The following is a 16,348-nucleotide window of genomic DNA, read 5'->3' on the forward strand; positions in this document are numbered from 1 at the left end:
GAGAAATAGAATAGTACTGATCTACTTTGGCTAGTTGCTGTTCTTCCTAGCTATGGTTAGTATTGGACTGGAGGTTGTCTATACTTGTATTTCCTTCATGTAACATATTAATTAAAAAGAAAATTTTAGACTAGATTTTTAATTTTAATTCTTATGCTTCTTTTGAATTTTTCTGTGATATTAGGCAAATTTATTCAGGATGGTTTTGTTGTTAGTAGTGGGGGTGAGTTTTTGTTTGTTGTTTTTAGTCTTGATTTCTTTTTTTTAGTGGGAAAAATAATTTTTATTTCTCAGAGGCAAGAAATTAGGGCTTACATTGCAGTTTTCATATCGTATTTTTAAAAACATTTAGATATTTCTACTATTTATGTATGTAAGTAGAGATCTGCCCATTAAAAATCTCCAATGGTCTCAAATTTGCAGGTAGATTGGAGCAAATTTATTGCTGTGAATGGAGCAACTGCACATCCTCATTACGACCCGGATGGAACAGCATACAATATGGGGAACTCCTTTGGGCCATTTGGTAAAGTTGCGATAGAGGTCTTTTTAGAAAGAATTGAGACCAGGCACGGTGGCACATGTCTGTAATCTCAGCACTTTGGGAGGACAAGGCCAGAGAATTTCTTGAGCCCAGGAGTTCGAGACAAGCCTGGGCAACAAAGTGAGACCTCATTTTACCCAAAGACAAAAATATTAGCCAGGTGTGGTAATGCGCACCTGTGGTCCCAGCTACTTGGGAGGCTGAGGTGGGAGAATTCCTTGAGCCCAGGAGTTTGAGGTTGTAGTGAGCCATGACTATACCACTGCACTTCAGACTAGGCAACACAGCAAGATCCTGTCTCACAAAAATAAATAAATTAATTAATAAATAAATAAATAAAAAGAGAGGAAAGAAATAATTGGGTGTTAACTGTCTTCTTGGGGTTCAATTATAGTTAAGATGTAAACATATGAAACATCATTTGAAAAGTTTGAAAGAAAATCTCTAAAATAGCGTTACCCAACTTAAAATATATGATTTATCATTAAGTATCTGTTCTATGGTCTATTGGTACGTATGCTTAGTAGCTGATTTTCGATTTGACCTTTTTAGTTTAACTCACATTTTTTATGTTTCATTGTGCCTCTCGCTTACAAGCATTGTAGGGATTTTCAGTACATATTTCTCAAACTGGAATTTTTAATAAGTACCATATTAGAAGTGTAAGAAATTTAGAATGTTGCAGCCAAGAGATACAAGGAAGGTACATTGTCTATCATAGGGAAGGAATTTATTTTTATCATGAAAGTAATACACTACAAGGTAAGTTAAAGTCATAGTGGGGTGGGGTTGCATGCACAACCACTTAAGTCACATCTCTTTTCTAGTCTCCAATCTGCTCCAGAAAGTTCTGATAGCTAATAATGATAGCTAACATTTATTGAGTATCTACTATGTGTTAAGCATTTTCCCCATATTTTTTCATTTAATCCTTATGCCAACTCTCCAAGAAAGGTGCTAATATTACCTTGGTTTTACAGACAAAGGCAGTGAACCTTGAGGAGAGCTAAATGACTTGCTCTAGTAAGCTTTTGACTCACACATGAAGCCTTGCTTGCTAGTTACTCTATTAGACCATTTCAATAGTTATTCATCATGAAATGCAGAAGACTCTATTGGTATTTTTTTAATACTCAATCTTCACCTGTTCACCATGTCCTTCTCTACTTGTTAAGGCCTTTTCACCTATCTACCCACTCTTCTAAGGGCATGTGAATTCAGGTTTCTATACATGAATACATATGTCTCCCTGTTTGAAGAGGAATGTGTAAGTAAGTATAGTAGACCCCCCTTGTCTGTGGTTTCACTTTCACAGTTTCAGTTATCCAGTCTGAGTATTTTACGGTATTTTGTGAGATAAAGAGTACATTCACATAATTTTTATTACAGTATATTGTTATAATTGTTTTATTTTATTATTAGTTATTGTTGTTAATCTCTTACTGTGCCTAATTTAGAAATTAAACTTTATCATAAGTATATATGTAAAGAAAAAAACAGTGTGTGTAGGGTTTGTACTATCCATGATTTTAGGCATCCACTGGGGGGCTTGGAATGTATCCCCCCTGGATACAGGGGGACTCCTGCATTAGATATGTTTGACTATCTTTCTCTCAGCTATCAATTAATCTACCATCTACAACCTGTGAAATCTTTGTATAGGTTAATGGTATAACTTTGGTGCATAATTGGCTTTGTGGCTTGCTCCTCTCTATCTCTCCATATTTACGTCTCTGAGTGTATGTAAAGATGAATACTACAGATTTGTTTTTTACTGGCACGAGTAGAAAGAGGGTGCTCTAGACACCTCTACACCCAGCTCTCTCTCTTCTTTATTACTGGATCTCAGATAAGGAGGATTCTTCAACACTGTTATAGGAAACAGCAAACATCCTTCTAAGTAAAATGTTTTAGCAAAATGGATCCACGAACCCAGCAGTTTTCGGTCCATCTATCTTATCTTGATCATTAAAAAAATCAATTTCATAATAAATTAACTCTGTTAACCAAGTGGATAACTTTGTAACTCATTCATAATATGACAAATACTATTTTGCCATTCTAAATTACATTTTTTGTTTTGAGATGGAGTCTTGCTCTCTTGCCAGGCTGGAGTGCAGTGGTGCGATCTTGGCTCACTGCAACCTCTGCTTCCCAGGTTCAAGTGATTCTCCTGCCTCAGCCTCCCGAGTAGCTGGGACTACAGGTGTCCTCCACCATGCCTGGCTAATTTTTGTGTTTTTAGTAGAGACGAGGTTTCACCATGTTGGCTGGGATGGTCTCGATCTCCTGACCTTGTGATCTGCCCGCCTGGGCCTCCCAAAATGCTGGGATCACAGGTGTGAGGCACCACGCCTGGCCAATTACTTTTTTTTTTTTTTTTTTTTTGGATGAAGGCTCACTCTGTTGCCCAGGCTGGAATGCAGTGGCACGAGCTTGGCTCACTGCAACCTCTGTCTCCCAGATTCAAGTGATTTTCCTGCCTCAGTCTCCTGAGTAGCTGGGATTACAGGTGCCTGCCACCATGCCTGGCTAATTTTTGTATTTTTAGTAGAGACGGGGTTTCAGCCATATTGACCAGGCTGGTCTTGAACTCCTGACCTCAAGTAATCTGCCCGCCTCAGCCTTCCACAATGCTGGGATTTCAGGTGCGAGCCACTGCGCCTGGCCTAAGTTACATATTCTAAAATAGTAGCAACTATATCTGTGATTTTCAACCTTTAATGTGCCTAACAATAATCTGGAATATAGATTGAATCATCTGGATTTCATTCATCTTCAGGGATTCTGGTTTAGTAGAACTGAAAAGGGGCTAAGAATTTGCATTTTAACATGGTCTCTGGGTGATCTTGGTGCAAGTGGCCCCTGGACCTCACTGATTAACCCAGCCACCAATCATGAGAGCTTGTGTTTGTTACTTTGCCTCAGTTTGCTGCTTATACAAACTCCTGGAGAGTCTCCCAGAGTTCAGCTGACAGTATTGGGCAGGTCTGGTCTTTCTGGACATTCTTCTGCTGGGTGTTTCCTGGGTGTCTGTTCGTCTTACCTAATGCTTTTGAGACTTGCAGTTAGAACAGTTCATTAATTAATATGTTTAAATTCCGTGAATTGAGTAATCCAATTGCTGAGACAGGAAATTCATCTCTTTATCTTCTCCTAGTCCCAACGAACACTGAACCTACTTTTTTTTCCCCTTCACTTGATTATTTGGTTCAGTGAGAAGTTTTCGAACTGGAACTCAATGCGCATGCAACTGCAGGGAGCTCAACTACTTGATAGACATTTGGGGGAAATTTAGTTATTCTCATTTTATTACAGTAAAATGCTTGCTAGTAATTGCTACCTTTAGGAAGTAAAAAGCTTTTGTTTTAGCTTTTCTAGATATTTTTAAAAGGCTTTTAAAATTTATGAAAATCCTGTAAACATTAATCAATCCAGTTAGTTTTTAATACTTATTTAAAATATATGGTTCAGACTAATGTTAGAGACAATAATAGAGTATTCTTGGATTATAGAGCTTGTCTAATATTTCTTTCATCACTGTACAAAGCATGATGTTTTGTATATAGTGGGTTCTCAAAACATATCTATATCCCCAACCTAGACCTCCCCAGTATTTTATATCCAAATGCTTACTCAGCATTCTTCCTGGGATGCCTTAGGCATTGCAAAATTAACTTGTCAAAAACCAGACTCCTGATATTTTCCCCTAAACTACTACCACCTCCTCTTCTCCTCCTCCTCCTCCTCCTTCTTCTCTCTCTTCCTTGTTCTCCTTCCTTCCCTTCCTTCCCTTCCTTCCCTCCCTTCCCTCCCTTCCCTCCCTTCCCTCTCTTTCTTCCCTTCCCTTCCCTTTCCTTCCCTCCCTCATTCCTCCTTCTTCTTCCTTCTTCTTCTTCTTCTTTCTTCGATTAGAGATGGAGTCTTGCTATGTCACTCAGGCTGGACTTGAACTCCTGGGCTCAAGAGATGCTCCCAAGCAGCTGGACTATAGGCATGCACCACTGTGCCTGGCTTATTTCTTTCTCTCCTTAAGATGAGTCTTCCCCATCTCAGGAGATAATAACTCCATCTTTCCAGTTGCTAAGGACAGTAACGGTGGAATCATCCTTTACATTTATCTCTTATATCAGTTGATCCAAAATAATTTCAGGGTCAGGTGCAGTGGCTTATGCCTGTAATTCCAGCACTTTGGGAGGCCGAGGTGGGTGTATTGCTTGAGCTCTGGAGTTTGAGACCAGCCTGGACAATATAGCAAGATCTCATCTCTACAAAAAATACAAAAATTAGCCAGACATAGTGGCATGTGCCTGTGGTCCCAGCTACTTGGGAGGATGAGGTGGGAGGATTGCTTGAGCCCAGAAGGTTGAGGCTGCAGTGAGTCGTGATTGCATCACTGCACTCCAGCCTGAGTGACAGAGTGAGACCCTGTCTCAAAAAAAAAAAAAAAAAAAAAAACCAACCAAACAAACAAACAAAAAAAGTAATTTCAGCAATGCCTTCAAAATATATCAAAAATCCAACCACTTCACACCACCTCCATGGCCACCACTCTACTTTGAGTCATTATCCCTTCTCACTTGAATGACTGCAATAGCCCCTCAACTAGTTGCCCTGATTCTGCCCTTGCCCCACTTCGGTTTCTTTTCAGCATGGTAACACCAGAGTTACCAGAGTTATCCTTTTAACCCACACCCACCTCCCTGAACTTACCTCCTAGACACTCCTCCTTGCTTATCATGATAGGGCCACACTGGCCTCCCTGCTGATACTTAGACACTCCAATGGTGCTCCTGGCTGAGAACTTTTGCATTTGCTCTTTCCTCCACCTGGAATGCATTTCTCCCAGATATCCTCAAGGCGTTCTTCCTCACCTCCTTTAGGTCTTTACTCAAATGTCACCCACTTAGTGAAACTTTTCCAGACCAGCATATTTAAAGGTGCAAACAGTAGCCCCTACTCCTCAAATGATCACTCCTGATCCTTATTCCTTGGCTTATTTTCCATTATAGTTCTCATTGTCATCTGATGCATTGTATTTTTACTTAGTATATGATTTAAAAGAAACACAATAAGACAAAATAAGAGATTTTGTCTGAGCACAGTGGCTCACAGCTATAATCACTGCACTTTGGGAAGCTGAGGGGGGAGGATTGCTTGAGACCAGGAGTTTGAGGCTGCAATGAGCTATGATCACACCACTGTACTCCTGCCTGGGTGACAGTGCAAGGCCCTGTCTCTAAAAATAAAATGAAGAAGAAGGTGGAGGAAGGGGGCTGGGGATTTTTATCTATTTTGCATGTTTCTGTATACAAGTGCCTGGAATATAGTACTAAGAACACTCAGAATGGTGTCTGGAATATAGTACGTGCTCAAAAAGTAGTAGTTGCAGAATAAATAAATAAAGAACTGTACTGGAAAGCAGATAAATAAGCAGAAAATTGTATACAATGAGATACGTGCTATGACTATGAGGATGTAATGAGGACATACAATAGGGGCACCAAATGCCTTTGGGGTGGAGAAGAGTCAGGGAAGACTACTTGAGGAGTGGATATCTGAGTTGATTCTTGAAGAGCCAGTAAGCAATGGCCAGATGAATGATTGCGTGAAAGAATGTTGATGAGACAGGATGGGATGGAACCCAGAGTGACCCTAGGGGTCCAGAGGGTTGAGGGAAGGAGCTGGACACGAGTGCAAATGGAGACTGTAGTTGGAATAGGGGAAGGAAGGGAAGGAACAGAATTTGAGGATATTTCTGGCTGCTATATATTTTTTTTTTTTTTTTTGAGTTTAAGAACTTCAACTCTATGACCTTTCTATTCACCATACATATGAGACAGGTCCATTATAATCACTACCTCATTATATAATCACTCTTTTTTTTATTATTATACTTTAAGTTCTGGGGTACATGTGCAGAATGTGCAGGTTTGTTACATAGGTATACACATGCCATGGTGGTTTGCTGCACCCATCAACCCGGCATCTACATCAGGTATTTCTCGTAATGCTATCTCTCCCCTAGCGCCCCCACCCCCTGAAAGGCCCTAGTGTGTGATGTTCCCCTCCCTGTGTTGATGTGTTCTCATTGTTCAACTCCCACTTATGAGTGAGAACATGCAGTTTGGTTTTCTGTTCTTGTGTTAGTTTGCTGAGAATGATGGTTTCCAGCTTCATCCATGTCCCTGCAAAAGACATGAACTCATCCTTTATTTATGACTGCATAGTATTCCATGGTGTATATGTGGCAGATTTTCTTTGTCCAGTCTATCATTGATGGGCATTTGGGTTGGTTCCAAGTCTTTGCTATTGTGAACAGTGCCTGGCTGCTATCTTAATGTTTCCTATGAATTAGAGATGAAGTTAGCATTATCATAGAATGAATCATTGGTTGATCACTTTGGATGTGCTGTTTCAAAACCTTAGCTAATTATTTTCATAGAGATAACATATTTTTAAGGTCCAAATCTTTGTTTGAAATAACCTTTCAGGAAATAAGAGTGTCATGCATATTGCATAAATCTCTTAATTGCTTTTGGCAAGTCCACAAGTGCAAGGGTTGTCTTTTAATCTAGAATGTATGTAAAACAAGTAAGATAGGACTTTTCATTTTTCAGGTTTCTCCTATAAGGTTATTCGGGTTCCTCCGGAGAAGGTGGACCTTGAGGAGACAATCCATGGAGCCCAGGTGATATGTTCTATTGCTCCTACAGAGAAGGGGAAACCTTCTTACTACCATAGCTTTGGTGAGTCCAGGGATAAGGCAAATTTCAGTGGGCCCTGCCTTGATGTTGCTGTAGCAGAAGGACTAGTTTGGCAAATGTTATGTTAATAGTTTATCATGCTATGGTAATAATGAGACCAAGGTTGCATTTTGATGCCAGTTAAGATTATTCTGTTTAGTCACATACTCCTGACCCTAGCCAGCTGACTGCTTGAAAAGATATACCATAGTTGCTTTAGTATAAGCAATTAGTAAAAAATTAGTTGATAGAATTTAAAATTTTAGGCAACCAATAGCAATCAGACATGAAAAGGTCATCTTGACTATGTTTTGAGGGGAAATTCATATTCTGTATAGATTGGTTCAGCTTTTACTCAGAATATTTATTTTCTGTATTTTAAATCATATAACCAAACTGCTCCTAGATTCTTACCCCGAGTATAAGCAGGAAAAGGATTAAGGGATACATGTACAGATCATAAAGGACACTTTAATACTATACTTTTTTACTTTGTTCCTAAACCAAACAATTTAAAAAGAAAAGAAAAAAAAAAAGATAAAAAGCAAGCTGAGAACATGCAACCCAAGCTATTCTAAGCAGTTCCCTTTTTTATACAGGAACAGGAAATATGTATAGTAAAGCTGGGAGACAGTAAACGTGTATTTCTGGCTGGCATTTGTTTAGGGCATCAGTAACATGTCCAGGCATTCAGACAAGTCCCCGTAACTGTCACATTTCAGACAACTCTAGTTTGCCAAATAACATTTTTATTGTTTGCTGGAACCTTTTAGGAATGACAAGGAACTATATTATTTTCATTGAACAACCTCTAAAGATGAACCTGTGGAAAATTGCCACTTCCAAAATTCGAGGAAAGGCCTTTTTAGATGGGATAAGCTGGGAACCCCAGTGTAATACGCGGTTTCATGTGGTGGATAAACACACTGGACAGGTGGAGTATTTTGAGTATATTTATCATGAAAATTGTTGGAAACAAAGGCAAATTTCCATATAGTTGATTTTTTTTAACCTTCCCTGGATATTATTTGCATAGGACACTTTTAATCAAGGATATTACCTTCTTCTATAGGTTGAGCTAGCTACTTATTAATTAGTACGATGGATTTTGCGTATTAGAGAATTATAGGAAATAATTTTATCCTTTTAATGATCTGATTCAATTAAAATGGCATCCAAGAAACTCTCTTAGCATGGGTTTTTTCCATATCATAATAGCTGCTAAAGAGGGTGTTGTTCGTGCAGAAATCTTCTGTAATTTTTGCAGTAATACTCTAATTAGTTGATTCTCTGGCTTCTTTTTTCTTTTTTTTTTTTGAGATTTTTTTTTTCTTTTTTTTCTTTTTTTAGATGGAGTCTTGCTCTATCACTAGGCTGGAGTGCAGTGGTGAGATGTCAGCTCACTGCAACCTCCACCTCCCGGGTTCAAGTGAATCTCCTGCCTCAGCCTCCTCAGTAGCTGGGACTACAGACGTGTGCCACCGCACCCAGCTAATTTTTTTGTATTTTTAGTAGAGACAGGGTTTCACCATGTTGACCAGGATGGTCTTGATCTCTTGACCTCGTGATCTGCCCGCCTCCCAAAGTGCTGGGATTACAGGTGTGAGCCACCTTGCCCGGCCCAATTCTCTGGCTTCTTAATATGTGAATGTGACAATCCTACTAAAGTCCAACCATGTTGGTTGAATATCTTTCTATACTCCTGATTCATAACACTATTATATTTACCTACTTTTTACCTCTCTAAAGAGAGAATATCTTACATTTACTCTATCTGGATCTCATTACAAAAAAAAATTTAGTAATGACTGCACTTTAAAAAAATTAGTCTCTTAATTTATCATCAGTATACTGAGTAGCAATATTTTCTATTTAACCATGCAGTTAGAGTCCAAGATTTACATATCATTCAAAACATTGGGCTGTATTTCATGAGGGGTTTTTAAGTTCGTTGTAATAATTGATCAGTCTATATCAAATAGCCCCAGTTCATTGCTTAAGCAAATAATGTTTAAATCAAAGCATATTCGCTTCTACATTCTGTATTCTACTTTTATATATACTGGACCTGCCATTTCAGAGGGGGAAATCCTCCTAATTTTCTTATTTTGAACTTTTTGGACCTGTTTCCTAAAGGAAAGGAAAAAAGAAGAAAACTAAAAAAAAATTTTTTTCATTGTTTGTGTTTTCCCCTGCAGCTTCTTCCAGGGAGATACTACAGCAAACCTTTTCTTGCATTTCATCAAATCAATGCCTTTGAGGACCAGGGCTGTGTTATAATTGATTTGTGCTGTCAAGATAATGGAAGAATCCTAGAAGTTTACCAGTTACAGAATCTCAGGAAGGCTGGGGAAGGGCTTGATCAGGTAAACATTAGAATATGTCAAGAGTCATCAAAATAATTTTGAACTCCAAGATCTTGCTTTGGCTTTGGAATTACATGTTTCTCTCTCTCTCTCTGTTTTTTTTCTTTTGAGACCGAGTCTTGCTCTGTCACCCAGGCTGGAGTGCAATGGTGCGATCTTGGCTCACTGCAACTTCCACCTCCCAGGTTCGAGAGATTTTCATGCCTTAGCCTCCCGGGTAGCTGGGATTATAGGCACGCACCACCATGCCCTGCTAATTTTTAAATTTTTTGTAGAGATGAGTTTCACTATGTTGGCCAGACTTGTCTGAAACTCCTGACTTCAAGTGATCCGCCCGCTTCAGCCTCCCAAAGTCTTGGGATTACAGGCACGAGCCACCATGCCTGACCTAGGAATTACATGTTTTTCTTGTTTCCTTGTGGCAAGTAATGAGAGAGAGTAGTTTTAAAGCATTGAAGACATAGCTTCATCATTTATTTAATATTAAAAATAATTTGAAATAGCTTATTTAATACCTAATAAGTAAAAAGCATGGCAAAGAGAGCCAAGATATGTGTTTGAAAGCATATGTGGCTGGGCATGGTGGCTCACGCCTGTAATCCCAGCAGTTTGGGAGGCTGAGGCGGGCAGATCACTTGAGCTCAGGAGTTGGAGACCAGCCTGGATAACCAAAATGGTCAAACCTCATCTCTACTAAAAAGGCAAAAATTAGCCAGGTGTGGTGGCGGGCGCCTGTAATCCCAGCTACTTGGGAGGCTCAGGCAGGAGAATTGCGTGAACCCAGGAGGCGGAGCTTGCAGTGAGCCGAGATCGTACCACTGCACCCCAGCCTGTGCAACAGAGCGAGACTCCATCTCCAAAAAAAAAAAAAAAAAAAAAAAAGCATATGTGATAGTTCCTTGTTACACTTAAGCACCAAACAAAGTTTGCTGGAAGGGGTAGCAAAGTAGACTGTCAATCAGTCCACCTAGTTGAAGGGATTCACTTTTTCCTGATGCTGAATCCAAGGTAAAATTTTTCCTTGAATTATGTAATATACATTGTTTCTAGCTGTACTTTATTTTTTAGCTGTAGTTTTCTTTTTAAATGTTTACAAAATAGTACTTATTACATTTACTTATGCCTTACTAAGCTTACTTATAGCTTTATGGTAGTCCTGACATCTGTGGTTATCTCTTTTCTGTTTTAAGATTGCCTGGGTTTTTCATGGCCTTTTGCATTTCTATAAATTTTAGAATCCATTTATCAGGTTTTGTTTTTGTTCTTGTTTTAAAAATAAAATTCATTGTATATATTTGAGGTTTACAACATGATGTTATGGAATACATGTAAATAGTAAAATGGTTAGCATAGTGAGGCAGATTAACATATCTATCATGTCACATAGTTACTTTTTTGTGTGACAAGAGCAGTTAAAATCTACTTGTTTAACAAAAATCTCTAATAGAATACAATCTTATTAACTTTATTTCTTATGTTTATACATTAGAGCTCTAGACTTGTTCATACTACATATCTACTGTTTGGTATCTTTTGAGCTACATCTTGTCTTTGTCTTTCCTTCCCCTCTGGTGGTAACCACTGTTTCATTGTCTTTCTCTGTGTATTTGAGATTTTCTTTAAAAAATTCCACATAAAAATGAGATCATGAAATATTTTTTTTCTTTTTTTTTTTTTTGAGACAAATGACCCTGAACAACATGGATTTGAACTGCATGGGTCCTTATATGCAAATTCTCTTCTACCTCTCCACCCCTGAGATAGCAAGACAAACCCCTCTTCTTCCTCCCCCTCAGACTACTCATTGTGAAGGCAGTGAGAAGGAAGACCTTTATGATGATCTACTACCACTTAATGAATAGTAAATATATTTGCTCTTCCTTATGACCTGTAATAGCATTTTATTTTATTTTATTTTATTTTTGAGACAGAGTTTTGCTCTTGTCGCTCAGGCTGGAGTGCAATGGTACAATCTTGGCTCACTGCAACCTCTGCCTCCTGGGTTCAAGCCATTCTCCAGCCTCAGCCTCCCGAGTAGCTGGGATTACAGGCGCCCGCCACCATGCCCATTGCATTTTTAGTAGAGATGGGGTTTGGCCAGGCTGGTCTCGAACTCCTGACCTCAGGTGATCTGCCCACCTTGGCCTCCCAAAGTGCTGGGATTACAGGCTTGAGCTACCATGCCTGGCCTTTAATAACATTTTCTTATTTCTAGTTTGCTTTATTGTAAGAATACAATGTATAATACATATGAGATACAAAATATGTGCTAATTAACTGTATGTTATTGGTAAGGCTTCCAGTCAAAAATAGGTTATTAGTAGTTACATTTTTGAGTAGTCAAAAGTTATGTGTGGATTTTTGACTATGTGGGGGGTTAGCACCTCTACCCCACTCCACGTTGTTCAAGGGTCATCTGTATTTTTGATTTCTTTAGAAACTCTTATACTGTTTTTCATAATGGCTGTACCAATTTATATTCCCACCAACAATGTACTAGGGTTCTCTTTCTTCTACACCCTTGCCAACATTTGTTATCTCTTGTCTTTTTGATAATAGCCATCCTTATGAGTGTGAGGTTTTATATAGTGGTTTTAATTTGTATTTCCCTTATGGTCAGTGATGTTGAGCACCTTTTTATATATGCCTATTGGACTTTAAAATTATATTTTATTTTGTTTTCTTAGGGACAGGATCTCACTCTGTTGCCCAGGCTGGGTGCAGTGGCATGATCATAGTTCACTGAAGCCTCAAACTCCTGGGCACACATGATCCTCCTGCCTCAGCCTCCCAAGTAGCTGGGACTACAGGTGTGTGGCACCACACTCAGTTAATATTTTAAAAACTTTTTTTTTGTAGAGACAGGGTCTTGTTATGTTGCCAAGGCTTTTCTCAAACTTCTGGGCTCAAGTGATCCTCCTGCCTCAGCCTCCCAAGTAGCTGGGACTACAGGTGTGTGGCACCACACTCAGTTAATATTTTAAAAACTTTTTTTTTTGTAGAGACAGGGTCTTGTTATGTTGCCAAGGCTTTTCTCAAACTTCTGGGCTCAAGTGATCCTCCTGCCTCAGCCTCCCAAAGTGCTGGGATTACAAGTGTGAGCCACCACACCTGGCCTCTATTTTTGGAGAAATGACTGTTCAGGTCCTTTGCCCATTTTTTATTTTTATTTTTTATTTTATTTATTTATTTTTAACTTTTAATTAAAAAGTAAACTTTAATGTCAAAAATGCAAACTTGGGGAAGGCAGAAAAGACACACACAAGGCTGTCACTTCACACTTGGAAGGTTGCACAGCGGCTGGGCAGACACAGCGGCCGGGCAGAGGCGCTCCTTACATCCCAGACAGGGCGGTGGCCGGGCAGAGGCCTCCTCACTTGCCAGACCGTGGGCAGCTGGGCAGAGGCACTCCTGGGTTGGCAGGGGCGGCAGCTGGGCAGAGGTGCTTCTCAGTTCCCAGACGGTGGGCAGCTGGGCAGAGGCGCTCCTCACTTCCCAGATGGGTGGGATACAATATTGCAACTGTAGATCAATTTGGAGATAACCGACATCTTTACAATATTGAGTCTTCCAATCCATGAACATGGAATATCCCTCCATTTATTTGGGTCTTTAAAAATTTCTCTCAGTAATGTTATAGTTTTCAGTACAAAGATACTACATTTCTTTTTGTGTGTTTTGAAATTATTGTAAATGGTATCTTTTAGGCTTTCATTTTCTGTTTTTTGTTCTTATATAGAAATGTAATTGATTTTGTATCCAGAGATCTTGCTAAATTCACTTATTAGTTCAAATAGTTGATCCACAGATTATTTTGGATTTTCTATGTGCACAGTCATGTTACCTGAAAATAATGACAGCTTTCTTTCTAATACTTAGGGCTTTATTTCTTTTTCTTGCCTTACTGTACCAGCTAGGACTTTGAGTTGAATAGAAGTGCAAGATAGTGAATAGAAGTTGAACAGGTAGTGTTGAAAAATGTTTAATAATTCATTATTAAATATAAAATTGCTATAGGTATTTTTGTAGCTGTCTTTATCAAATTAGCTTAATAGTGCCTTTTAATGAATAAACATTCTTAACTTAATATGGCCCAGTATACAATCTTTTCCTTTGTGATTTATACATTGTACATCTTGTTTTAGACATCTTCTCTTGGTAAGGTAATGAAAATATTATCCTATGTTATCTTCTAGAGAAGTCAAGTGTCTGTATAGGCATTATTCTGTTTCTGTACTCTATATTCTGTTTCATGGTTCTACTTATGGTTAGTTGTGCACTGCATTAAAAAGTCTTAAGGTTTAGTATCAAGTTATCCTAATATTTTTTGTTTTGCAAAGAGTGTCATGGCCATCCCTGGCCCTTCACATTTTTGTATAAATTTTAGAATCAGCTGTCAGTTCCCCGCACAAAAATATGGTCACATTTTAATTGTATTTGCACTGAACCAATGTATCAATTTGAGAGAGGACTAACCTCTTTACACAATACTGAGTCTTCCAGTATGTGAACACAATATATCTTTCCATTTATTTGAGACTTCTTTAATTTCTTTCAATGTTTACAGTTTTCTGGTTATAGGTTTTCTGCCTCTTTTGTTAGATTTATTCCTAGATTTTTTTTACATTATTTTAAATGTTGTCTAATTTTTGCTTTCATTTTATGTTAGTGTTGCTATATAGCAATTTTTTTTTTTTTTTTGAGATAGGGTGATGGTCTCACTCTGTCACTAAGGCTGGAGTGCAGTGGTGTGATCTCAGCTCATGGCAACCTCTGCCCCCTGGGTTCAAGCGATCCTCCCACCTCAGCCTCTCGAGTAGCTGGGACTACAGGCACGTGCCACCATTCCTGGCTAATTTTCGTATTTTTTGGTAGAGACAGGGTTTCACCATGTTGGCCAGGTTGGTCTTGAACTCCTGACCTCAAGTGATCCACTCGCCTTGGCCTCCCTAAGTGCTGGGATTACAGGTGTGAGCCACCGCATCTGGCCAGCAATTGATTTTTGTTTGTTGATCTTATATTCACTAATATGGTAATTACACTTACAAATTCTAATAATTATAGATTCTTTTAGATTTTTTACATCTGTAATATCACATGCAAGTAATGACAGTTCCTTTTATAACTCTATATGTAAGCTGTTTATTGGTTTTCTTTTTTTTTTTTTTTTGTCTTACTTCACTGGATCTTCAGTATAGTGTTGAATATAAGTGATGATGGTGGCATCCTTAACTTGTTCCCAATCTGAGAGGCAAAGCTTGCAGCATTTTGCCATTAAGCATGCTGTGTGCTGTAGATTAAAAAAAAAAAATAGAAACGGTCCCTTCTTGGGGGTCATCATGGGCAGCAAGATGTATCTTCTAGCAGGGTTGTTCAGGTAGTAAAGCCACATGCTCCATTAATAAGCTTCCCTGCTAGAAGAGACAATCCTAAACCCAATGTACCAGAAGCTTTGAGATCAGCAGGACAACCATCTCACTCTTCTGCAATTTCCCAGCATTCTAAGGGAAGTAAGTTACTAGATTTGCAGATGTACCAGACACTGCAGAAGTAATGAAAACATTACCTCAGAAATACAGAAGTAAACTTGTGTCTCAAGAAGAAATTGAATTTGTCTAACGTGGAGATCCAGAATAATCACTGTGGCTGCCGTTTGTCATCAGACAAAAGAATTACCTTTACAATAAAGGACTTCTAAAAAAAAAAAAAAAAAAAAAAAAAGACTTTTTTAGAGCAGTTTTAGGTTTAAAGAAAAATCAAGCAGAAAGTATGGAGAGTTTCCATATTTCTCCCTCCTGCTAGTTTCCCCTGGTATTAACATCTTGCATTGGTATGATACATTTATTACAACTGATGAATCAGTGTAGGAGTGTTACATTATTATTAACCAAAGTCCATACTGTACATGATGGTTAGGTCTGTTTTGACAAATGCATAATGTCATGTATTTACCAATATCATACAGAATAGTTCACTGCCCTGCAAATCTCCCTGGGCTCCACCTATTCTTCCCTTCCCCTTTCCTTCTCTCAGCCCCTGGAAACCACTGATCTTTTCACTATTTCTGTAGTTTTGACTTTTCCAAAATGTCACATGGAATCATACAGTATGTAGACTTTTCAGACTGACTTTTTTCACTTAGCAATATGCATTTAAGGTTCCTCTGTGTCTTTTGTGACTTGAGAACTCATTTCTTTTTATCACTGAAATATGTACCACAGTTGTGTATTCATTCATTTGTTGAAGGACATCTTGGTTGCTTCCAAATCTTGGCAATTATGAATAAAGCTGTTATAAATATTTGTTAGCAGGTTTTGTGTGGACATCTTTTTAAAAAGATACATTTTATTAGATTAGGAGAGTTCTCTTTTACTCCTAATTTACTGAGATTTTTTGTCATGAATGGATGTTGGACTTTATCAACTGTTTTTTTTTCCTGCACTATTGAGATAATCATATAACTTTTATCCTTTATTCTGTGAACGTGGTGAAGTACATTGACTGATTCCTTAAAAAATGTTCGTAACAGCCATTGATTGATTTTTGAATGTTAAACTGCCCTTCCATTCCTGAAGTAAATCCCAATTGGTCACATTGTATTTTCTTTTAAATATGTTGCAGGATTTGCTTTGTTACTATTTTGTTTAGAATTCTTTGTATCTATGTTCATGAATAAAATTGCCTTTTAATTT

The 16,348-nt window shown here is 38.3% G+C and overlaps 1 protein-coding gene and 1 pseudogene across 3 annotated transcripts in view; both read left to right on the plus strand.

The window, feature by feature from the left end:
* BCO2 (beta-carotene oxygenase 2) overlaps positions 1-16,348 on the plus strand; it is a 46,363-nt gene that overhangs the window by 18,331 nt on the left and 11,684 nt on the right. For all 3 annotated transcript variants that reach the window (XM_023208244.3, XM_023208243.1, XM_023208245.1), the window contains exons 5-8: positions 424-526; positions 7,165-7,293; positions 8,064-8,224; positions 9,489-9,656. In XM_023208244.3, coding sequence (XP_023064012.1) covers positions 424-526; positions 7,165-7,293; positions 8,064-8,224; positions 9,489-9,656 — 561 coding nt within the window. The remainder of the gene's footprint in view (positions 1-423; positions 527-7,164; positions 7,294-8,063; positions 8,225-9,488; positions 9,657-16,348) is intronic.
* LOC111540049 lies at positions 10,188-15,293 on the plus strand (annotated as a pseudogene).

This window comes from Piliocolobus tephrosceles, chromosome 13 (genome assembly GCF_002776525.5).
Source record: "Piliocolobus tephrosceles isolate RC106 chromosome 13, ASM277652v3, whole genome shotgun sequence".
Lineage (NCBI taxonomy): Eukaryota > Metazoa > Chordata > Mammalia > Primates > Cercopithecidae > Piliocolobus > Piliocolobus tephrosceles.